Source organism: Diadema antillarum, unplaced genomic scaffold (genome assembly GCF_040938485.1).
Source record: "Diadema antillarum isolate AM-2024a unplaced genomic scaffold, OU_Dant_1.0 scf00000028, whole genome shotgun sequence".
Taxonomy (NCBI): Eukaryota; Metazoa; Echinodermata; class Echinoidea; order Diadematoida; family Diadematidae; genus Diadema; species Diadema antillarum.
In genome coordinates, this window is record NW_027270917.1 from 529,791 (window position 1) to 556,700 (window position 26,910).

General features: G+C 36.9%; 1 protein-coding gene across 3 annotated transcripts in view; it reads left to right on the top strand.

Annotated features, from left to right (window-relative positions):
• LOC139736466 (TOX high mobility group box family member 4-like) overlaps positions 1–26,910 on the top strand; it is a 165,357-nt gene that overhangs the window by 61,731 nt on the left and 76,716 nt on the right. The window contains exon 3 of one of the 3 annotated variants that reach the window (XM_071647228.1): positions 9,729–9,935. Coding sequence is in view for 1 of the 3 variants with exons in the window: in XM_071647220.1 (XP_071503321.1) it covers positions 12,193–12,246 (54 nt within the window). In the remaining 2 variants the exon portion in view is untranslated. Of the gene's footprint in view, positions 1–9,728; positions 9,936–11,712; positions 12,247–26,910 lie in introns of those variants that run through there. The other 2 variants (XM_071647234.1, XM_071647220.1) reach the window with 2 other exon arrangements.

Consider the following 26,910-nt stretch of genomic DNA (forward strand, 5'->3'; position numbering starts at 1 on the left):
ATGCAAATTAAATATGTGCTGTGGCAGTGATGATATATACACAGTTAGAATCTGATGATAAAGTGATATTGTGATCAGGTTTCAATTAGATTAAAGTGATTGTCTGTATGGTCTATGTTCACTTGATATTCGCATTATATTTAATTGTAAAAAAAGAAATCTTTCTCTACTATGTCAAAGAATGAGATATGAAAGTTTGATGGAAGAAGGGCATTGATGCATGTGTGTCCATAGGTATGGCTAGATGCACTTCGCACATTGATTGTGCCAGGAAACTGATTTAATGTAAAAGAGGACATTTTCGGATGAGTAATTTTAGTGAGAGGAGATAAATTTCGCATATTTTTAATTCTGCAGAATCAAAATATTAGGTAATATGACAATATACAACAAGCAAAATTTTTCTTTGTTTTCCTTTTTTTCACCGTAGATTCATGTCCTGCAAAAAACGCAAAGAATTTCACTTTTACAGTACCACATCTACCTCGGTATGAAGCAAAAACATTTGGTAGACTAATCACAGAAATCTTGTCTTATCAAACTTATTTTGCCAAATTTACACTGTAATATAGATTCAAGAATTCTTGTATAGGATATGATGAATCTTCAGTGTCCTGACTGTATTGTATGATACTGATGACTGACTTTTAGCCAAATGTACAATAATATACCCAATTTCATTAGCCATTATTTATGATAATGGAATCTACTGGAAGGGTATGATGTTGTCCTTAATTATGTGTAATACAGGGCATATTCAGCACATTTATGTTGTACATTCATATTTGTTTGATACTGTATATGCTGAATATTTTGCGAGGTTTTTATTTTTGCTAATTTTGCAAGTCAGGTGCCATTTGCAAATTTCAAAATATGAAAATATTAACTCTGATCCCAACATGAATGTGACATGCATGCATTCATTTCTCTGTTCGATGTTGTGCTCCACAATTGCAAATTTAACCATTCGCGAAAAATAAGACTTGCTAAATCTATAGCGTATGCAGTATTTGATGCAGCTTCAAGCCATCATTTCATACTGTGATATAGCTCTGATATTTCAGCTCTCGGTTCACTTTCATGCATTAGCATTTATCATGAATAAATATCATGGAGGCAGTCTAGAGAATAAAAGGTTTCATTTACAGCCAAATTATTTTTTTTTTCATGTCAGCTTTTTTCTTTTTTTTTAAACTCTCCAATAATTTACCCTGCATGGCATGTGTAAATGGTGGCAAATAGAATTGAATTCTGCACCACGATACAAAACCTAATAACTCTTGTGTGTGAATACTGATGTGGTAGAAGAAGTGAAAGAAAAAGAAGTAGAAAACACACACACACACACACACACACACACACAAACTCTTCTCTTGTATGACCACAATGGCAGTGATAATCTGATCCTATTGTTTCCTTGTCCCTCTGTCAATAAGACAGTAATCCTCCCCATGTTTGCACACCTAATGGTATTGACCCAGGAGATGAGCCTGTCCAATTGAATGATCCTTAGTTTTTCTTGCATGTCACATTGTCACAAGAGGTGTAACATTATGTGGACCTGTGCTTGTGCTGTAGAGGTGATCTATAACCCTCGTAGCAGTACACTGGATATAGGTAACTTACTAAAAGTTAGTGTTTGTTTTATAAGATTAACAGATCATATCATGGGTTACAATGTATCTCTCACAGAGATACTATTCAATAATGCATTTATTACCATGACATCAGATTCTTATGCAGTGAAGTTTGACTTCTTAAATACAAAGAGAGCTAGAATTAGCATTGGACATCCAAGCAGGTGTTTGTTTTTGAATTTGCTAAAATGTATCACTTATATAATCAACTTTGTTTCTAGTAAAAACATGTAAGGCTGTGTCTTTTAGGCAGAACAGTGAATTTAGGACCATTTTTTTTTTTGTGATGAGTAACCTACTGAAATTCTTTTAAAGCTTATTCACAGTGCTGATATTAATAGCATATCACTATATGTATTTATAATATTAACTGTTGTCTTTTTAATATTGAATATGTCTTACTGAAGTATCAATGAAAGCAAAAATATGGTCCAGAAAAGCACTAATATCTCAATTTCAGCTTTGTTGTAAGCCACCAAATTTTAACAGCAGGTAGAGATAAAATGTAAATGTTTGAGTTGGTCAACCCAAATGACGGTCCATTACAAAGAGTCTTTATTTGCAACTTTTTGTGGGTTTTGAGCTGGGCAGTCACAATTGTACTGACCAGTTGTCAACGTATATAATAGTCATAGAAACTTTGTCAGCATAGAGATGCAGAAGCTGATAGTTCATCTTTTCCCCTCCCCCCTTTTTTTTTTCATTTTGCAATCAAAACTCTGTTTCTCCCATCAGCATTGTCATGCGTGTGTCTGAACCCTCTGAACATTCTCCTTTGAGATGAGAGAGGCACATTCTGCATTTACATTATAAGAACACACTGTCATAAATAACTCAGCTCTCTTCAAAAATGTAATATCTGACTGATGCAGATTTATCAAAATTTAATGTGTAGAATCTCTCACAGAGTAGAGTGCTCATGTCATTTTAGACATTTGTTTCATATAATGAATCTACCTCTATCATGCATTGTGCAATATAAAGTCAATGTCGAATATTTGAATGTCTAAGCCATGCATTGATATGCTGCTTACCTTCTTACAACACAAATGAACATCATTGCTCAATATGTTTATTTTCTTCTGCAATCACTAAATAATTCTTGAAAATAATGTAAAAAAAAGATGAACCTGCCTAATTTTCAAGAACTTAGAGATTCAAAGAACACTGAGGAAAATTAAAGTTTTTGAGTGACTTCATGTACACATATAAATGAAAAGAAATTATTGCTGCTTGCTGTTAGATAAAGTGTGATTTTAAGTATCTGTGCAATAATATAACAGAAGCCTTTACTCACAGATATCTATGTTCCAGAAGTGAACAGCTTAACATATGATAAAAAAAAAAGAATCAATTCACATTAACATTGGCTGTCATGCTGATTAATATATCTACTGTAGGCAAATACTATTGAAGATATTTCTCTTTATATTTTTTCTTTCACTGTCAACTCGAAAGAAAACAAAAAATTATCAGTTTCAACAAGTGATGTAATTTGTGGGATAATTAGATTGCAGTCTTTGTTCCATTTTATATCTATTAGTAATTATTTCTGGCTCTGATGTGCAGTTTTTATGCCTTTCATATTTTTTTTTCTGTGTGTGATTCAAAATGATTAGATTTGAATCACCAACTTTAATGAGCCTGTTGATATTACTGAAGATTTCAAAATTGTGTATAAAAGCTTTGGTTCCAATATCCACAAATTATGCTTATTTTTTTTTTTTTACATATCTGAAAAAGTCTGATGGCAAAAAGATAATAATTTAATCAGTAACTGACAGAGCTTAACTGTGCACATATATTTTCAAATGCTTGTGATTACAGCTTGCTTAAAAGAAAAAGAAAAACAGACATAATTGTCAATTTTTTAAGAGAAGCAACTCCAGTTCTGGCACAACCTTGGGAAATGATAATATCACAACTAATCTGAGGCTCATGATCAACAGCAAAATTGCTGAATTACTGAATTGATTTATTAGGAGTTGTGACATTCTTGAGAGAAGATGGGAGGATGTAAACCAATAAGCAGACATGCCCGACCTTGGTTCCTGCATGTGTTATTTTTTGAAAGTAATTAAATTTTGAACTGAGCCAATGAAATTGGATTACAGGAAATAGGACAAAAATACCCATTCTCTTCATCCCTCCGTGTTCCAAATCCCTCCACATAAATGGTTTGGTCCATGACAAGGTTAAGAAAGAAAAAAAAAAGAAGTGAAGGGAGTTTTCAAATGTGTATGTCTCTTCATGATAAAATTTTGTGGAAAAGAAAGCAATTCATTAATTCTTATTTGCCTTGGTTTAATTGTATCCTTTGTGGGTTTCCGATTTGCATGTGAATAGGCCAAGACAGGTGGTGGAAGGGAGAATAACCCCCACGGCTGTTCTGACCTTTGCTTCCACCCCCCATGGAATTGACAGACCACTCCTCTACCTTCCTCCCTCTCTCCCTCTCTCTCCTTCACCCTTTACTACCAAGCACTAAAATGCTATCCACACATGGCCAGCTTCTTTAGCTCTCTCTCCTTGTCTCTCTCTGCTCACCACAATAACAACCTCTACACGTCCCATTGCTCCTTGTTTGGTACTAAGTAACACTGTCAGGCCACAGATTTTCGATATCGCTGAACAAGCCAAGAGTTGAACACATAGTAGGTCTTTTTATCAATTTCAGTGTAGAGTGCAATTCCATAATGCAACAGGATGAGGAAAGAGAGAGGGAGGGGGGAGAATGAGCAAAACATATCAAGTTGGTAATCAGATTTGGATTGTCTTTCTCTCTCTTTCTCTCCAGCTCTCACTAAGTGTATCTCTATGGTAACTGTATTTATGAGCAGTGATGTGTAACATCTCATCATATTGCCTGCAGTATAGATGTTTTGTCTAAATTGTCATATGTTAGTGTGTATTCATCTTGTGTAGTGCCTGCTATTTTATGTTATATAGTTTTATTAATTCTGTGGCATTTGTCCAAACATAACTTACTGTTTAATCTTTTGTCAAAGATATATTTTGTTGTGTTGAATTAGCAAATGTGTAGTAATGACTCTTTAGATGATTGTGCTTATGTTTGTTTTGCTTTTTTTTTTTTTGATAAGCCTTGTTCTGTGATGTAACAATTTCTGACCATGTTGACTTGGTGATGAACTATGATGTTTATAGCACTGAATGTTTCATCTTTTCATTCTATTAAGTGGTAGCATGATAGAATGTGAATGTGTGATCATTTTGATAAATTTCATTCATTTTGTTAAAGGGATGGTACAGTATTGATAGAGATGAGAATTGGGCTTTTAACTTTTTGCGAGATACCAAGATAACACTTATGATATAGTACAGAGCATACCATTTTAAGAGGAATTCAGAGTTTATTTGATGAAAATCGGGTTTGGAATGACTGAAACATCCAAAAACAAAGTAAAACAAAGTGATCGTAATAAAGTTTGGGTCCCACACTTTATTAGAATCGCTCTTTTTTGGATATCTCAGCCATTTCAAAACTAATTTTCATCAAATAAACGTTTAATTCCTCATAGAATTACATGCTCTTTCATATTTCATAAGAGGTTTCTCATTATCTCACCAAAAAATGTTAGAAACATGAAATTAGGTCTCAACCAAAACTGTACGATCCCTTTTAATGTTGCCAAATTCTTTTGTTTGTACCATTTTGCTACTCTATTCACTCATTTTCTTCACCATGGGGACTTGCAAATCTAAAACCTTTTTTTTTTCAAGCTTGAATGTTTTGTGTTTATCAAAAAGCTGAATATGTTGGTGCCTCCTGATAGCCTGGAGCTTTTATTTGATTTTCATCTCCTCAGTGCCCTCATCAGCCCCTTCTCATCAACCTTCCACCCCAACATGGCTCCTCCCATCACTCGTAGATCACAATAAAAGAAAATTACCTCTAAGCTCAGGGGTGCATTAAGGCTCATAAAACTCATTGCACCTTCCCAATCATGTGCAATATAAAATAGATGGGAAAGTGAAGGTAAAGGAGATAAAAAGAAGAAGACAGATCTCAATGTTTAATTATGAACAGAGTGGTTAGTTGTTAGGCCCATATTCTTTCATTGCATTGCCCATATGCGTACGTGTGACCAAACTAATGCCCTACGTACCAATGCCTTAAGCAGCACATAAAGCATTTCTTTATCTTTTAAAGACTTTTTCTTTTAGTTCTTAATGTGTTATGGGTTAAGGTGTTTCATTTTGTTTTGTGTGGTTTTTTTTTTTTTACTAACTGCCAGCATTCATTTCAATAGAGGTGAAAAAAGAAATAATTTTGATGATAGATGAAGCAGACTGCAAGAATATTGCCTTAGCATGCCATCAACACTTGACCACAAATCTTGTGGAATGATGTGGTTGATGATGAAGTTTATGAAAAGAATAGTGACTAGATACACTTTGTTCATTCTTTGGAACTGATTTGGCAAAGGGTGTCTCAAGTGCATATATAGGTGTCAACTATACATTTAAAAGGGTGACCAGACAGTACCTCTGTTCTGACATGTCGGAAGAATTAAACTAACAGTCATCAGTAATGGCCATTAAATTTGAATTGAATCCCATGATCCATGACTTCCATGTGTTCTCTGTGACCCTCTGCCCTTATCAATGTATTAAACATGATAGTTGCTTTATTGAAAGTATTATTTCAGTGTTATCATGTCCACCAAATAGATGTTAGCACCAATGTGCTGTCTTCAATTTTCCGTAATTGTGTCTTTCTGGTAATATGCAATTTGATTTATTAACAGTTTTAGTGGGATGAGATGAAAATATCAAAATTATTATTGTTTGAATTAGATGCATTTGGATTAGAAGCATAAATTGTAGTATAGATATGTTGACTTTATTTCCTTTCTCTAGTTGCTTCTATTCTTTAATCAATGTATAAGTGATCTATAGCATGTTTTGTCTCTTCATATGTTTTTTTTTGATAAGCCTTTTAATACTAATATTTTGTATTCATGTATGATGCACACAATATCATTGCATTTTGTTTGTTTGTTTTTTGTTCATTTTAAGCATGCTTGTTTTCAAAAAGTTTTATTCAATATTTCAAAAGCTATATATTTTGTTACAACTCCGTTGATGAAAACATGTGGCATACATGTATCACTATGTGAACTGTTTCATTATGCATTAATTTCAAAGAACATCATTATAAATCTAATTTCTGTTAAACATTGCAACAGATGGCATATGTATTATTAGTATAGCTGTGTTTTTGTGTTTCCTCTCTCTCTCTCTCTCTCTCACTTTCTTTCTCTGTTTATGTTTCCAAAATATTATACCTTGCAGTATTCTAGCATGAGAGATGTGTTAGTTTGTCTCTTTATATGTTTGCTGTGGTGATAAGTGTTTGCAGTATTTTAATATTGGTTTTCTTCTTTTTTTTTGTAAATACAACCCTTTAGTGTTTTACAGGCAAGAGGTTTTAAGTCAGATTGTCTTCCAATTTTTTCGTCAGTTTGTCATTGCTATTTCAAAAAGATATGTTTTTATAGTGACTAAATTGTTCTGGTTTGTCTGACGGGCTTCAATGATAATTTCTGGCCATTGATATTATCTTAAATGTTCATTCTTGTAGTTCTGTTGTGCCTGCTGTCTTTCTGTGTTTCCCCATTTTTAAAATTTATTTTTTTATTCACTAACAGTCAAATAAGAACTGTTGCAAAGTCTACTGGATGCACTATCAAGTATTAGGGCATGAACAACCGTGAATCTGGCATGCTTTGGTTTTCTGTCAAGTAGTGTGCTATTTCTTGTCTTGATGCTGTTCATGTTTTATTTTGAATCAAGCTGTATCAAAAGATCGCTTTTAAAGCTCTGCCTTTCAGAGAAAGACCAGAATGTAAAGAACGGGGGAATTCCTCTGACCATGATATCGTGATATCTAGAGCTTTTGTTCCTGAACTCCATGGAATGATGCAGCAGCTAGAGTTCTTTAGAATGCAGCCAAGCCAAAGGATGAAATTATAAATAGGGTGGTCATGGTGGAAGCTTCCTTTATTTTTTTAATGTCCTCTCCTCTCTACTTCATCTCTCAGTTTGCTACCAACCTCTAGCTTCTCATTCTTAGCTCTACTCAAGGACAATAGTTTGAGATGAATTTAGATGTGAGATATCTGCCTTCGTCATGTGAATGTGTGATATGTGCTTTATGTGTCTAAGGGTGTGCTATGTGTTTGTATGAGAGTGTGTGTTTGAATGAGATTGTGTATTGTATTTTTGTAGAGAGTGTGTGTTGTATGCACTATACTCTGGTGATGATAAAGTCTATTAATGGTATAGTTTGTTGATATATTCTGATCTACCTACCAGGAATAGCTTGTTCACTCACTAATTAAACTGTGTATTTTTTTCCAGAATTTTAATATAAAAAATCCTTCTAATTCAAAATTATTGCTTGCTTTGTATATTTGATAGTACTGTAAACGTCAATATTTTCGCGCGATTAGTTTTTTCGCGCTGAGCGACTCGAAAACATATTCGCGGGTTCTTAAATTCGCGCTCCGCAGCGGGTTAATACACAGTCTCTGTTTTCATCCAGCGATGCAAGCGTACGATAAGCAACGTAGCGAGCGGCGCGAGTGCGAGTACAAGCGCTCAACTGCGTACCGGTAGTACATGTGTATTTTACTCGATACAATATGTCATGTACTGTAGTACTAGTACTGTCATGACTGTAGTCGCGGGGATGTAGCACAGCAATCGGCCATGGGCTCGGTGCGTGCGGTGCGTGCGATGATACTGCTATATGCGTAAACATGTCTAGACGTCTGTACTACGTAGCAGTATCATCGACGAAGCGCACACAATTCAGGCCGTTCAAAATGTGCATAGAAAATTGCGAAGATATATTCGCGCGTTTTTGAATTCGCGCTAGCCGAACATAGCGCGAAATCCGCGAAAATTAATGTACCGCGAAAATTTCCACGTTTACAGTATTTCATAATTTGAACAAATTTTATCATTAAGTAACATTTGTAAATGTTGTGAAACATTTTTGTACTTTCCATTTATAAAATGGTAAATAAGATTAAAATCAACATCCCACATTTGACTCTGAATATAAGAATGCTTAAAAGTTGTTTTTTGGGGGATTTCCATGTTTGTATCAGATGTGGTAAACTCTTGCAAGCTTTGAAAAAGCAGCACTGTCTGTAAATGATTTTTATTTAAAATATATTATAACAATATTTGATCATAATTTCCATCAAAATTTCATAGTATTACTTTGATTGCAATCTAGTTTTCAATCTCAAATGCTCTTTCTTATTCATACCCATAATGCATTGTTTTTCCTTCATCCGTCCAGAAGAGAATAATTTTAGTTAACATCATCTACTAAGTTACTGAAGTGATTGACTTTTAATCTTTCATAAAAGTGTGTTCTCATGTTGCAATATAAACCATTCTTCATATAGATAGCACTATATGATATACCATTTCCTAATGGCTGAACCCCCCGCCCCAAAAAGAAATATTAATTACAGTACACTGAAGACCAAAGCTTTCTTAACTACCAGGCATTCCCAATTTTGTGAATATTCTTGATAGTTTTTTATGTGGTAAAAAGTATATCCATTTTTAATGGTCTCTGTGGACCATACATGTATATTTTTGTTTGTTTCAATTAGCCTATTCTTGCAGAGGTTGAATAAGATTACTCCCCTACCCCCCCCCCCCCCTGTGAATCTCTCTCTCTCTCTCTCTCTCTCTCTCTCTGTCTCACTATTCCCGTTTTACATTACCTCTTGTCTACTTCACTGTCAAATGTGTGAAAAACGTGTGTCAAAGCAAGCTGTAAGTTTTTGTGCAAGTTCAGAAGATTTTGTGGCATTGATATTGTAACATTGTAAAGACACATGATGCAGCAGTAATGCACTTTGCTTGAAATTGTACAAGTTTCTGATGTGCTCTTATAGGAATTTTACTTGCGCATAGTAACTGTTGCTATTTGTGTTCATGCAGAATTCTTTGTTATATCATCGTGTCATAAATACAGTTATGTTTATCATCTGTGGTAAGTACTCTGTTGTGTTTCCATGGTTATCTGTTATTTTTGTTCAGTAGAATCCAGTCACAGCAGAGAGACACTGACTTTGACCAGATTGATATAAGTTGAAAGGATCACAACTCACAAGGAAAACACCACCAAGAACATACTGGTAGTTCAGCCACTGTCTCGGGCAAGACAAGGGAGTGTCCCTGCCTCCATCACTCTTGGTGCAGAACCGTCTCTCTACACTGACTACTGTTACTACTGGAGATTATCAGGTGAGTTTTGGATTGGTGTCTGGGAAGGTTTCTTGAGCAGTGGGTATGGAGAGTTGCTACAAAGTGGAAGCAAAGAGTAATATAGGATTAGGATTAAAGGATACGATCAAGAAAGAGATTGAGAGAGGAATGGACATTTTGTCAGATAAAGACAAATAACAAGATGAAAAGTTCACCCTGTAGTGGGAAAAGCATGATTGTGCCACAACAATGTATGTAGAGAATCATAAGTTTAAGTGACTAATGATGATAGAACCCTGTAGCGTGAATAGATGTTGATATACTGGCTATGAAAACTACTGAAAGGAATCAAAGCATTTAGAAGAGAGGGATGATGATGATTAATGTAAACAAAGTAGAGAAAAAGAAATACAAAGCAGACATATATATTACTTATTTCACAGTGACACAAATTCTTCATTACTATGTAAAATAAAAAGTGAGGAGGGTTAGACCATGGATGTGAGGCCTCCTTCATCCAACTGAGAATCCAACAAGGCATACAACTAAGAACAGTTGATATTTAGAAACAGGCAGATTTAGGTTGAGAGAGTAGTCTGAAGAACAAATAGATAATATTGCTTGATTTAATAAGGGATTAGATTTCATACAGGTTTAACACAATTCTTTGCTATAAGCTTGTGGATGATCACACTGAGGCTATGATATGGGTTTTTAAAATAGTCTTCAATTTATAAATATTCATAGATGATCTGATTTGAGAAAGGAAATAAGGGTTTCTGTTAAACCGAGTTAAAATGAGTTAACTCGTATTCTGTTCATGATTATTTCATGGGAAGTATAAAACTGTCAAAATGAATGGAGAAAAAAAAATTGAGGATCCTACCAGAGAAGGGGGGGGGGGGGAGATGGGGAGGTACAGAACAGGGGAAAATTGAAATGTGTTTGAGAAAATGTGGGAGAAGTAGTTCATAGGGTAGCAGAGGGGGAGAGTGACTGGGGACCATCCAGGACACTTTGGGGTTCGGAGACCAAGTTTGGTTGGTGGAGTGTGAGCAGTGGTGGGAAGAGCTTTGCTTGGGTCAATTACTTCTTCCAATAAATGGCATTCTCTGTTGAGCAGCACGTGGGCAAACAATTATTCCTTCTCCACCTTTGTCTCCTGGCACGTGTATCCTCCACCAGGCTCGTGCGCCACCTCATTATGCACGAATGACAAACAGAGCTCTGTAGCCATTCACGATGCAGATGCATACATTAGTCAACCATGACTGACTTGGCGAGTGAGGGGCGGAGTCTCAAACTGGGCTTCTATCCCCTTCTTTCTTTCTCTTTTGTGTTGCAGTGTTGTTAAGGGAAGGGTGAGTGACAGCCAGTTTTGTGGTGTTGTGATTGTCAAGACAGGACAAGAGAAAGAGAGAGAGAAGGGAAAAAAACAGGGATGGGGTTAGAGGAATGAAAAATAGAAGCAAAAAAGGCCTGTCGCGTGTTGTGGCAGTGCTTTGTTTCGAACGACTCTCTTGTTCAGTCTTGCGTTGCATGTACTATGTATACTAGCAATACCCCCTCTGCACTGTATCAAGTAATATGCATGTGTGCCTGTGTGTATATGTTGTTGTGTGAGTAAGTGTGTGTGTGTGTATGTCTGTGTGTGTTTTATGTCGCACTCTGTTCTCAGGACCTTTTTCCTTTATTCAAAGCCCTGCTTTTACACAGATCAACTGCCCCTGCTTGGCTTTGGGCCAATGCTCTGCTTTTTCTCCTCCTCTCTCTTCGATGGATGGCGCGTGTGCATGTGCGTGTATTGTACCTACTAGCCTGACTTTCAGCCTGCTATGGTAACAAGTGCCGGACTCGCTAGGGACCAGTGTGCTATAGAGCCCATCCACACGTCATCTTTACAAAGAGTCTGTCGGAAGCCCATTATCTTACCTGACTACCTGAGGGTGATACTACGCCGACTGCCAGAGGCCTCCTGACACCAGTTAGATTCCACCCATCTCCTACTTCCAAAGTTTGGAGATCGCATCACTTTCTTGGGATAATTTTCCTCTACCAGTCTGGGGCTTATTTGTTTATCAGATTTTCATAGAATTGAAGAAAGTTCATGGAATCCTTTGTTCTGGTCCTCTCATTCTGGATGTTTAAATCTGCTGTGTAAAAACAACAGGTTTGGGATCATCATCTTGGACTTCTTTGTACTGTTCTTCTTACTCCTTACCGACTGAGGTTTGAATCAACCGTGAACATTGCGATTTTTAACCGGGTGCAGCGTCCTTCGGCCATATCCGTCGATATGGATGCAGGATTCTGTGCAGTTGATAACGATTTTGATCACTTTCTGTCTAAGGTAAGCTGTGCTGGAAGATCAATGTTATTTTTCTTCTCTAGCACCACCCGCATTATGTAACGTGTGGCCAATTAGCAGGTAGCTGGTATGCTTCCTTATTGAAAATCTCATCAAGGTTTACAGGTGGTAAGAGATGGAACCAGCTTATGAAAGTAGGATTTGACAAACTTGTTTGTCATTCCTTCATTTATCAGTCTGCTATCTGTCATCTTTATACTGAAACTTTCTATGTTTACATTTCTCATAGACCATGCTTTTATCATTTGTAGTACATACAGCTGCAATTTTGATTTTAAGTTGAATAAAGTGGATGCTAGAAGCCCAAAAGTTTGAAAGAGCAAGGGATTTTTGTCTGTCTTATCAGTGCAGGGATGACAAAATGCAACAGGTTATGTAGTACACTACGATAGGCTACCACCATTCTCCCTACATACCACAGCTGGTATCCCTGGCTAATGTGTAACCTGTAGGAGTTGTCCTGCACCTGCAGTCTCACTGGACAATTTCCCTGCCCGAAATTTTATTGTGCTTGCATTACATTGGTATTCCTTCCCAATATAACCTGACAAATACTTCCAACATGACATTGTATTCTTAATACACGAATATATCATATCCCTGCATTGTGCTTCTCTCGTTACATTATTTGACCCTTCTTTTTTTTTTCTTGGTTATATTCAGATGTGTCCTCTCACTTTCTTCTGAATTGTAATCAAGTTAAAGGTGCATGGTAGATATTACTTCTCATAACCATTATGAAGCATGCTCAAGGATAGAGAATTGGAAATCAAATTATAGTTGCATTGTGTTTTTTCTCTTGTAGAACAGCTCGAAGTTGCATCTAATATACTTGCCTCTAGCTTGCCCGTCTTGTTTTCTTGCCTTATATTTCCCATGTTATTGAAGGATATATGGCACAAACAACATATGGTGCCTGCACAAATCAAGTAAATTTGTGTTTGAAACTTTAAAACCTTCATGTCCGTAGATGCATACCTGAAAGTAGCATGAGACTCTGACTTCTATGTCAGTCATGTTGATATATTCCAAGCAGAATTTGATTACAAATGCAAGACTTGATTGTTATATAACCATTTTTACAATACTATTCCTGTGCTTTTATAGGGATGATGCTTTCAGGTGCAATAGAATGCCAATGGTATCAAAAAGTAAAATTGATACCATTTCATATTATGATATAGCTATCTTACCACTAATTCTAGTTTTGTTATTGTTGTTATTATTATCATAGTTATTATCATTATTATTATTATTCTTATCATTATTATTATTATTATTATCATTATTATTGTTATTACTGCTACTACTAATACTACCACCGCTATTATTATTATTAATGATATCATTGTTGTTGTATTCATTATTGTTGCTGTTTTCTCATTGTTGCCACTTTAGTAATTATCATTCTTTTCCCAAAAGCAGAATGCAGTCTACAAACAGTACAAATAAAGATTACTCTGTAATGCTGTGGGGATTTTGTTCAAACTGGCAAAAGTTCATCCTTGGTAAAAAACAGCAAGAAGATTGTTCGTCTTGAATCAAAACAAAAAATTGTTTTCTTTGTGAGGTCAATGTTTCCTGACGTCAATGTTTCCTGACAAATTTCCGGTGTGAGATGACAACTACATTTAATGTGGATTTGAATCTCCTATAGCTAATCAGCCATCCTTGTATAAGACTTTGAATTGGACATTGCCCGGAAACAATATAGCAGAAATTAAAAGGGACATGTAACCTTAGTCAGTATTTGATAATCTGTTCATTTGTGCATTTTTAAGGAGATTAGAAATCACTTCAGTCTAGTAATTTTCCTGCCCCTTCCAGTGGAATAATCATAGCTGCTTGTTACTTCTCCTCCATGACCATATATAGTACTACATAGCAACAGAAATGTGCTACTTATTTCCGTATCCACTAATAGCTTTTCTGTGAGACAGCTGAAGCTAGAGAAAAAAAAAAGGAAAGTGAAGTGTATATGCTGTTGTTGTGTTTTTTTTCTTCAATTACATATCTAGGTTGTCCCCTGGTCTTGAGAAATGAATATTCTAGATTATGTTCATATGATATTATGAAACACCAACGTATAAAATCATATCTTAATGGATGCTTGTACCAGCTGCGGATGTCAGTGACTCTATACTGCATCATGCAACACAGATCCATATCTTTGTATTTGCATCCAATCAAAACTTCATTAGCATTTTTTCGTTTGGCCTTGCATTATGATAATTTAGCTGTAGAGTGCTTTGAGTCCGTAAAGCAGGCTATTCTGGGAGTGCTGTTATTATTATGCAAGAGAAGCACTTCTGTTTTCAAAACCATTTTACTTAGTGCTTATGCATATACATAGCAGAGAGATATAGAGCAGTGTTTGCCTGAGCCTGATTTCTAACCTTGTTGTCATAGAAACGAGATAGCTGAGGTTGGTGTGTTGGTCAGAGGAAAGTATGAATTGGGGTTGGGGGAAGGTCACCCCACTGTTTCCTCCCAGAAAGAGGGACAAGAGAAGTCAACGGCAGGAAGAAAAAAGAAAGCAGGCAATCCCCTCCTGCTGATATCCTCCTCCGATTACTTAGCTGACGAGAGTGCTTAGTGCAAGGAATCTGTCTCAATTCCCAGCCCTGGTAAACTGGGATTTTTATTTGCCCGATTGTGCTGATCCTTCGCATCCCATTACATCACCAACATCCGATATTAAAAGCTAGAATTCCTTGCCAGTTTGTATTAGCACACAGAAGGTCTTCATCCTCCCATTGCATCCACAGAGGAGGAGAAAAAAAGAATCCCCTCCTCGACAAGAGTACAAAAGTACAGACTAAATATCGTATGGAGGAAGTTGGCCAATCATTTGGTAATAATTTGGCTGTTTTTTGGCAAGTTCTGTCTGTCACTGGCAATTGCAAGACGTACCTCGTTAGAGGAGTGGAAGCTGGAGGGGGTAATATCATTAGAAACCCCCTCCCCTTCCAAATTGCAGGTACCGTTATTGCCCTTCAGCTTCTATTTACAACAAAGATTGTTCCCTGTCATATGTGTTTTGTAGCAGTTGGTTACTAATTTCCCACAACACCGATACAAATGTGGGTTCTGTGCTGAAGGAAACTTGAAGGTATTCCTGCTGACTAATGCTTTCTCTCCTTACTCAGATGCTGTTCTCCTTTTATGATATTCCTTTCTTGGTCAGTGACTATCTAATCCAATTGTGGTAACTGCTATGCCCCTTGGCCCATCTCCACACAAAGCACTGCTAGGCATTGTCTACTTCATAGTGTGGTCAGAAATGTCCATCAGCTGACCAATACGGGTATGTCAATGAATCCTGTGTTTCATAGATTCTGGTGCATTTTGGCGAGATGTGTGCATGGCAGAAAATTTCAGGTGAATACCACAAAACAGGTTTCAATTGTTTTAGAGTTTGTTGTTGTTGTTGGTTTTTTGCCATGAGAGATGCTGACCAAATTCTGAAATCCATTGTGATGGACTAGAAGATAGAAGGATGATGGTCACTAAAAGAAATGCATCAGTCAATACCATCAAACACTGTGGAAGCATAGATTAGTTTGACAAGAGAAGCAGGTGGTATTAGAGGACCCCTGTAAGATAGGGGACGTGTGATTGAGTTCATTGTTGCTTTTCTGTCCACAGTACATTCACCTCTGACCTCAGGAACTCACCCTCTTTTCCTCTCCCTTCCTCTCTTTCTAAATCTATATGTGTTGCTTATCATTTAAATTAGTAGACCATCACTTCATCAATGGATGTTACCCTCATCGCTTCCACCCCCTGGCGAGGGTTATACGCTATACCTAGGGATAGTCATCACTTTGCGACGTGAGCATGGCAAACGTGCCGATATTACCCAGTTGGGTGATGTCAAAAAAAAAAAAGGAGGGAATTTGGAGGGAGAATCCTCTCGGAGCTGCTGCGTAAACTTGCGGACAGGATTGAGGAGAGATAACGTGATTTCTCCCGCGGCCGAGTCGTGTTACAACCCCGTCTATTGATTGACTTCAAAGCCGGAGGCTCGCGTGCGTCTTGCTACTGTGCTTCTCTGTTCATTGTCGCGGGGGTTTGTTGCGATGGGTGTCTGTCGTTTAGCGGGAGCCAGCCGCCTACTGCCCTGCAGATGGGATGGTAGAAGGCTGCCAGTCACTATACCTGAGTGAGGGTAGAAGTAAAAATGGCAGTCTCTGTCAAACCATGTACACATCTCAGCTGCAAGGAGTGGGGACTGTATGAAAGAGAAGGCAAACTTGTCAAGTTGTAGTCCTTGGTCTGAAGGAGATCTTTTTATGGCCTGCTGATAGAAAACAGGTATCCCAAGGGCAAGAATATCACACACTAAAGGAATTATTATTTATGCTAACTGTGACCAATGGTGAATTTTGTTAACATTGTACATACCAAATACAAATCCTGTTTTTATTTGAATGGAAGCGAATGAATATGATTTTAAAGAATGATTAATCCCATATCAATCAGTCTCACAAGCTTTTCCTCCCTGGCCACCTTCCTTTCAAATCATGCCATCACTCTATTTTTTTCTGATTTCACAGAACAATTTAATTCCTGTGATTGATAACCTGAAATATTGACTCTTTTTATCATACAATTTTTAATCATGTGTTCCACACACTCCGCCCTTTATTGAAGAAATTGCCATTTCGTGCTTTCAGAGACTGAATGGCGCTAAATCTGTCATGAAATGTTTAATTTATGAGGACCATAGAATTATTTTGATGTCTAATTGCCACATGCTTGAACAACTTGATTTGAATCTAAATTCAGCTTTTGCTTATTAAATGCAAGAAATATATTTGGATGATTCATATTCATGCTGGAAAAATATCGTGTCATATCTAAACCAGACTAGAATGACATGGAAATTCAAGAACTATTTAGTCGTTCCTATGGCATTATTTCTTAGTGGGATAAACACACATGTGATTGTACCTTATTGCACTGACTTGGTGAACTGTGGGAAACATACTTCTACTTTGTTTTTTGTTTTTTTTCTCTCTAGATTCATGACTTCCTAGAATGTGAATTTGAGGGGGGGAAAATCAGTGGAGTCAGTTTCTTCAAGTACAATATTGACAACCTGATTATGTATCCTATCAATGGATAGAAGAAAATGTACGCAAAGCAGAAAAAAAAAAAAATTTATCATCTCTTCTGAAAATGCCTGACTCGGTCATTTCATGAACTTTGACCTTATTCCTTTGCTCCATGAAATAACACACTCTCTGTAAATGAATGAGAAGATTTTTAAAAAGTGACAATGGATGGAATAATGAATGATACTGAACAACAGAGACCTAGATAAACTAACATTCTGCCTACTCTATGAGAGCCAAGCTCATCAAAATTCATGGAAGAAAAATCTTACCCATCATTTGCAAACAAAACTGGAATTTGTTTCAGTAAGTCTCTTCAGCTCATTTAAGATTCCCTGTTTTGTTTCGTTTTTGTGAATAGTAGCTACATTCACACACAGGAGATAATCGGTTTTTTGCATCGCACTGTGAAAACCAATTTTATTTGCCACTGTTCACACACGACAATATGAAAATAAAAATCAATCAGCTGCTAATTAAGATTCTGAATGTCCAGGCTGCATTTGCCTAAACAATGACCCAAGCTTGACCCCTGGTATATGTGAATAGAACTAGTAATTGAATTTAAGATTGAAAAATAGGGAATTTATTCAAAGTTATAAGGTATCAAAATGAAATGCTATTTCATTCCACAGTACAGTGAAAACATGGGGTTCCCATGGATTATCTATGAATAGTGATATTCTCTTTAATTCATCACAGTCTGTGTACTACAGGATTCTGTTATGGCATCCAGGTTGTTGGCAAATGCTTTATAACCAAAAGAATTTGAATTCATTCTGATATTCCAATAGTCTTGTTTTATTGAGTTTTAGGTATAGTCATCTGTAAATGTGTGTGTTCTGAATGGACAACTGTGAATAAGAGCATGGCTTCCACTTATCTTGTGTCATTTTTGTCATGCAAGTTTCAAATCTATGTGGTGTTATATGAATGTTGAGTGCACTTTCCGAAATTCTAACTTGTTGTATAGTCTGAGCAAATCAAACAGTCATTCTACCCACATCTTGTCTTGCCAAAAATGCCTACAATCAATACGTTGATTATCATGGCACTGCTCTTCCAGCAGGCCATAAAGAAGTGTCATGTCTTTCACACTGAACCCACCAGTCTTGTCTGCTGAATGTGTTCTTAATCCTGCCAGATGGCTTGTAGTCTGACGAGTCTTTTGTCAGTGAAATATGTCCAAGATTTCTCCAGTCTGAACCTGTATAATGCCAGTTTCAAGGTATTTCTTCAGAGATCCTTGTGCATAGTCTCAGATCAGATGCATAGATGCTGCTGTGTCTCAAACTCTCTATGCACAGCTTTGCATTACTTCTTTCTCTATCATGACCACAGGAGAGAGACAAGTGAAATGGTCATTTTGGTAAATCGCACTTTGAGTGTGCGACTACTTGTGACAGAAAAGACTTTGAAAAACACAAGTTTCCTTGGCAGTTAAAAGGGCTGAGCGCAGTCCCCTATGTAACTAACTGCTTTAATACTCCATAAGGAATCTTATTCTCCATATGTGAAGAAGCAGCAAGATGAGTTGAGATTGTGTGGGTTAAACGTAGAGGCGCCTATGGGAGGGTGAAGAGGGAAGATGATTTATCATCCTGACTGTGACATGTTTACCTTATCTAATGCGTTGGGTGAAAGATGAGGACTTACTAGTGCTCTGTTCCCACATGGGCAAGAGGGTTTAGAATGGCACTCTTTCCACAATCCCTTACCCCCTCCCCCATTCCTTCTCTTCACTATCTCATTAATCCTACCCCTCCCCCTCCCTTTCTCTCTCACACATGCATAACACACACACACACACACACACACACACACACACACACACACACTCAGGCATGAAGCTCATGGCCATGGACACACACAATTTCCTTTCCAATATGTTATGATTTGCTGCCATGACAACATAAGAAAGGTATTTTCTGTATCTCATCCATGTCTCTATGGCGTTTTTTTTTGGGGGGGGGGGGGGGGGGGGTGGGGTATTGAATATTGTACACATTGGACTCTACTGTCAGTAATAAGCATTTAATATCATATTATATTCAATGTGAAAGTTACAGCCATATTTGTCAGGTCCTGTCCTTCGTTTGTGTCTGAATTTTGTCTGTATCATGAAAGGGATATTGTGTGTGACAGTTCAAATCTTCTCATCCAAGCCACACCTTCCGGTTTGAAAAAAGTTGATTTAAAGAAATAGGTATAATATTTGAAGCTTTGTGTACAAAATTTCTCGAGAGGGGATATGAGTAACTACAAACAGAATAATTTTTTTGTTCTCATTCCAGTGAAGCCAAGTCTTGCATATAAGCACACTGCTTAAAATGCAACTAAAGGACTAAACATTGTACTGAAGACTAAGCATACTTGCAAAGTGAATAATACAATCAAGATGTTTAGGATGAACTATTCCATGCTAGGTCACTTGGTTGCTTTTTGTTTTATTTTCCATCTTGGCACGATATAGTGAAGATTTGTGAGTTTTATTTGACTGATTCAGGCTACAAATTAAAAAAAAAAAAAATGGCAGTCACGACATGGTATCTAAGGAATCTAAGGGACCAATAATGTGTGTACAAAGCAGGTTCATCCAGAAGAAATAAAGGAAATGTTTAAAAATAATGTATGGCAGTTGTTGGTTATTCTTCGGCAAAAAAAAATATATATGTGCAAAAGGCATGTATTTGTTTAAGAATTGTAAGTAATCTCATTCCCATAGAGAGAAAATAAAAGGAAGATACATCTTTCAGCTAATGCTGCAATTTCCCAATCTGCATGGGTCCTCATCTCAAAGTTTGTTTTTAAATTAGACATGAAACGACAACTTGTCTCTGCCGACCCAGATAATTGAAAGGTTGGAATCAGGGCAGTGATTGTATGTTGTTTCCATAAGGCACAACAGCAGCTTGATTTAGCCCTAATCAAAGTTGAAGTGAGCGACCGTGTGCTGACCCATCAGGCAAATCATCTTGGCAGTGAACTTGTCTTTCTGGCATTGTGATGTCCGCAGAGCTAGCTTCAGTTTGTCTCTCACAGCGTGTGTGAGTTGTGCGCCATGAGAGAAGGTCAGTGCCAAAAGAGTGCAATGCCATCCAGGAAGACACACTAACAACAAACTGTAATGGTCTCAGGCTTGTTTTCCTTAAATTGTCCCTAATTGTCCTTGCCTCAAAGTGGTTTTCCCCCCAGCTTGGTGTAACTACCTGATGTTCCCAGGGCAATTATGCAAGAATCCGCAACCATTATTGTATTGATGATTTTGATTGTGCACATTAAGCTCAAGGTTGATGGTTCCAGGGATGGCTTTATATTGAAGATGACAACTTTTAGATGGGATACTTACACAAAATGAGTTTGAGATCAAACCATTAGTATACCAATACATAGAGAGGGAGGAGGGGATGAAGATGAAAGTTGCAGATAAAAACAATCATACACAAGCAGTATACTAGTATCCAAACAGAGGATGCCATATTACATATAAGTGATTTTAAAAAGGAGATCAGCTATGACCTCGTCCTAGTGGGTACTGATGGAAAAGGGGTGTTGTGGTACAGTGAGCCTTGAGAATCACATTTCCTGCTTCTCATTAACAACAGAGGACATTAAAGAGTTTATTAGTGCTGCTATCTTTTACATCATCACCCATTAATACTGTGAGTCATCAAAATGGAAGAAAACAAGATAGCAGTGACCCAGTATATTGAAGCTCACTCTCTTATTGTACATCTAGCAAACACAAGTGTCATTTTTATACCCCAAATCCATCTTCCTTTATGAAGGCATTGTCAAACATTAGAAATGGAAGAGACAGCTTCTATACACTTTTTTAGTTCAATGTTTTATCTTTGGTGAACTTTACATGCTTTATTGCTTATGCTCAGTGTTGTATTTATCAATGTAAACCTATAAAAATAGCAATGGCATTTTCTCATGTATTACTACTTAATTACTCGTTTTTTATATTATCAATTCTGTTCAATTATATCAATTTTTTTATTGTAGTGTTGAGATTTACGTATACAGTCCATATTTGCACTCACAGAGCCAATTTAACATTTTGCACCATTTGCTGTACAGCCGAGACTGACGTCTATCTACACTGTACATACAATACAGGTATGCTTACTGGACTCCAAAGAATCACATCAAAGGAGATTTTACTTTCTCAAATCGTGTATACTTTATTCTCCCGATATAACAATTTCAATCTTTCTTACCTGAATTTGAAAAGGAGCTTGCAACATATTTATTGAATCTAGTAATATGTGTTGCCATAATGGGCAAGGCAATGTCTGTCTACAGTATATCAGTGGGTTGTCTTTTCATTTGTTTGTTTGTTTGTTTGTTTTGTTTGTTTGTGGTGTTTGTTTTTTTTTGGGGGTGTGTGTGTGTGTGTGTGTGTGTCATGTGGAAGGTCAGAGCATGGAAAAAGAATGAATGAACTTCACATAAAAGTGCATATTTTCATTTGAATTACCTATTTTTCTCTGCAAAAATATGAGATCGGTAATCTTGATTTATGATTGATATCTCAATATGAGACTGAACAGTATCATCTGTACTTGTCTCAGAAATGAACGTGGTAAAACAATTTATTTTCTATCTAATTGGAGAAATGACTAAGATCAGACTTCATTCCTTAATTTGTTGCAGGTATCAATAATTTCAGCTTGTCAGTGAGCAAGATAATGTATTTCCCATAAGGAGTAAATTTAGGTTAATTAATGGTAATGAAGCACCTGGGAATAAAGCAAATCTTATTTTATTAGAGAGATGTAGAATTCCATGGAAGCTTGGAGATGTGCTATACAAATACGAACCTTTACGGGCAGTTAAGACTTAATTTGGAAGATGTAATTATTCACTGCAAGAAGTAGAAAGAAAGAAATGCACATCTTATACTTTCCATTAATTTTTTTTTTTTTATAGTTAATAATTTTATACTCATCAATGCAAAGAGCAGACAAAGCACTAATAGTACATATTTTCTATGCATAATTGACCTGAAAATTCTTTGAAACTTTGTTCAGTATTCTCTATAATTCAATTGACTACCATTTCATATTTCTGTTCCGTTTAACAGCTGTAATTTGGCTTAAATGAGAGAGAAACAAAAGAAAACAATACCTACAGAGTGAAACCATATCCGAGCAGTAACAAAAGATTCGAGATCATGTGGAAGGGGCATAATGAGAAGCTTGATTATTTGCATATTTGCTTAAAAAGCATAAATCTTTTTGTGATTTTGATAGAATTTGTGAAAAGGAAATGAATGTGAATGATAAGGAGTAAATAGTATACTCTGTGTGTTCTTAGCTTCTATTATACATTGTAGGGGGCAAATATGGATCATATGATATACATGTACTTCCCCTGTTTAAGAGGCCATTTTAATTCATTACGCTTAATCCTAGAGAAGTCATTTTCAGTATCTTGACATATGTATAGTGTGCATACTGTTGAGTGTTGTATGAATACACTTTTATGTCTCCATTCTTTACATTCACACATACTTACAATGCTCTTCCCCCTCCCCCATCCACAACAGCTAATGAAAATTTGAAGTGTAGTAATACCCTAATCTCAGTCTACAAAGCATGTCTTGTCAGTGAAATACGCTGTTATCCTGTAGCTTTTTGTGCAGCTATTCTCAAATTTTTGCTACAGATTGACAATACTCTCTCAATAATGGATGCAATTCACATTGAAACCCTCTTGACTTTCTATGTTTTACTTACCTGAAGGTGAAAAGAAGACCAAGAAATAGATGTAAACCTAAAGACAGCAGCCAAATAAGAAAAATAGAAAATTACCTGTGACATGCAGAGGAAGAATTTTGATACTTTTCTAGCACTTTTACAAAGAGATATTTTAAAGGGATATTGGAAAAGGAAAACAAAAGCTTAGTACTTATATTTATGGCACATGTAAAAGAAATATATCATCTGAATAAACGCAGATACAGAAGAAGAAAGGCTGACAACTGTTTGAATCTGTGTGTGATAGACATGAGCGGTATGCAGGAGAAAAAAATTCATGACAGAAAGACAAAGAAATTTTTGAATTAAAGACATGCTTGGTAGGACATAGGAGGAATAATGTAAAGAAAGACAGACAGTGTGATAGCTCTGGGAAGAGAGAGGGAGAGAGATTGGCTGTGAATCAGGCACCTGCCACAAGTCCCATTCAAACAGGGTTTCACTGAAATCTGCATGACAATAGGGAGCATCCACGTGCCTCTAACTCTCACCATCTCCTCCTCTTTTACACAGACAGGGGAAAAAATTCATGAAAGGGGCTTCTCTTTCTTTCTTGTCATCCTGTGCTATTTAAACATAGAACCAAATATGTGTGTCTGTATCTATCACTGGTTCCTACTACCCTCAAATAATCACTCTTCTCTCTCTTTTTCTCTCTTCTTTTCCCTGAGTCTTTCTCTCTCAGCCTTCTATGTCTGTCATGGCATTCGAATTTGTTTTGCTGAAAGTGCATACTGTATGTAATTCTTGTTATTTATTGGAAGGAGCTAGGAGTTGGATTAGAATGCTGGACAGGTTTTCTGTATTCCGTACAAGCATTATGGATGAATACAGGTAGGATTCAGCATATTACAAGCATGATTTACACCTCATGGTCTATATCATCCATGTCGGCATTCCTCGTGTGTTTGTCTGTGGTCATAATGTCTTCAATACAGATTCTCTTTACAGTTTGGTGCAAATAAAAAAAACCCTTGTCGGTATATAGAGTGTCAAATTTCCACACCAGCCTTTCATTTCTGATCAGATTTGAAACCAGTTTACTCCAAAATTAAGAGAACATTTCAGAGTCTGATAATTTTTCAAAGAAGTAATCATAGGTTATCATACATGTTATAATACCTGCTGTCTTAACTAATGCTGTAAAATCCTGACCAAAGTCATTGCACTCTTTTCACTTGATGTCGTCAAAAATCACTTCACACGGTAACGATCATACCTTCACTCTTTTTGCTTCTGTTGTGAAATACTGACACCAGACTGAGCCCACATAAAGCAGTCCTTCATACTTCCTTGCCGTCTCTCGAAATTCTCTTTGAGCCATTCAAATCCTTGCAATTTAAAGATGACTGTTCTATTTCAGTGAAATTGAAGTGATCTGTGAATCATACGAGGATCTAGCTAGGAGAACAAAAGGTGTGTCTTTAGGGGAAATATGATTAAGAGAGAGACACAAAGGAATGTATCCATGGCGATGTGACCAATACTAAAGAAAGTAGATTAGAATTGGTCAATGAAAGTGGAATAGTAATTTTGGGCAGTGGAAGCTGACAGATGGGGCTGGCTATTAATGGAGGCTCACGTTTCATCATCGATGCTAGGCACAGAGTGTTGCTCTGCAGAAATAGACGATCTCTGTTGACGGCATTAAGATCCTCTCCAACTATCGTTACCCTTTCACATCCCAGCCACTGTTTGCTGAGTTCTCTTCATGATTCTTTGCTGTCAACTCACCCTGTACCAATCCTCGACATACAATTCAGGATTCGTCGTCACAAGAATCTGACAAGATAGTGTGACAGAGTGATCTGTAATGATCGTGACACCGGCACTAAAGTCTTACATGTTTTCTGCCGCCCGTCAGCACCTTTCTGATGTAACCCTGGCAGCTGGTAGCCAGAGGCTGAGGGATGGTACCTGGCTCTATGGCTGCCTGCGAGGGAAGATGTGGGCGTCATATCCACTAGAGAGATCAGTGGTGAGGTTACAGACTAAATGCTTACTGGTTCCCAGAAACAACTGCCAATCATTAGATGAAGGTTTGATATCAGTAATGCATGCATGTTACTCAAGATATGGATTGAACATGTACACATTGAAACTTGTTATAGGAAAGTTATTACAAATGCTACAAGAGCCTTGGCTTATTGATCCTTAACACTTTCATGTGATGATAAGGACATAATGCAATTATGCAGTAATTATCCTGCACTTTCTATTGTGACTTCACATGGCAAGTAAGCATTGTCCAACACCCAAGTCTTAACGTTTTCATGAGATTGTCATGTTTACTTTCCAAATAGCAGCCATGTCAGGACATTGTTTAGAAAATACACAGGAGTGTCCATCACAGTGATTAATTCACTCTCCCAGATTCACCCTTCTTCCTCTCACTCTCATTTACCCCTTCACCTCTTCCTTCTGCTTTTCTTGGGCACTCCTAATGAATTTTCCCGTTTCATTGGGTGTTCTTTTCTCCCTGAGGGTGTGACAATAATGGAAGCTAGCATCTAGCGAAACAGGAACACACCAAAAAGAAGAGAGAAACGGGGGAAAGAAAAAGACTGCACTCTCAGCTCACTGTCCCCCCTTGGGATGCAATCCAAATATATCACCATGACAACCAATAAAGAAAGCGTCACAAAAGGAGTTTGCAAGTGGGATTGAAAGCCTTTCATATGTTGAATAGAATGGAGGATTTAAAGACAGGGTAACACTGCGGAAATTGGGGCAAACTATTATTCAACTAACTGGCAGTGGCAATGTGAAGTCGTCATTCCTGAGGCAAGATGTTGCCATCTTGGGAATCTAGACTTGAGACTTGCCTTCCAGAAAGGGTTGCTCCTCTCAAGCTATCATATGATTTCCATTCATCAAGACTTTGACACACAAGTTGAAATGATTAGGCTTATCACATTAGTGACTTCAGGCTGATGCTCTTCATCAGTTTTTCACTCTTTATCCTGTCTTCTTTGTATCCACTCTTTTTCTCACTTTTTCACTCTTCCTATTTATGTCTCTCTATTTTCCTGTACAATATGTTAAGCCTGTGTGTTTATCAAAAACTTGGTGTCGCTTGAATAATGAACATTTTGTGTTAATAGCTATTTTTATTTATTCATTCATTCAGTCATATTTCCACAGGGTAGCCCCATCAGTAGGCAGGTACTCTTCTTCCTGAGGGCCCTGAGCACGCACAATCAAACAATTATTTCCCCATGATGAAAATTCCTTTGTAAGTTTGAAGGAAATAACTGAAACAGGCATGTTTGTTTAAATTGCTTCATGATGAAGCTTTTTCATGTAATCTCATTGTGTTGAAAAATAATATTCATTGGATGTGATTAGCTTGATGCAATTCATGTTGTTTTGACTTCAATATTATACAAAAAAAATATAAACAATCTAATATTTAGCATGATTATTTTTGTGTGCTGAAATATTGAGATAGTAGATACAGTCGGTCTGTGAGGCTTGTGGGGAAATCCTGATGTTATCTTGGAAATGAATTTATCCTTACCACTGTGCTTCTGGCTGATATGTTGCAGCCATGTAATATGAATTCAGATGTCATTAATTATGCACAGCTTTGACAGGATTATGTTTACTGCAGTAATAATTGCATGTGCATAATGCTGGTAGGATCACAGGAGCCAGTACCAAGCTGCGTGTTTTCCTTTCAGCTTCAAACACAACCTTTGCTTTTAATGTCCTTGCTGTTGTCATAGAAATTTACTTACGTTCAGCTCTGCATGTGG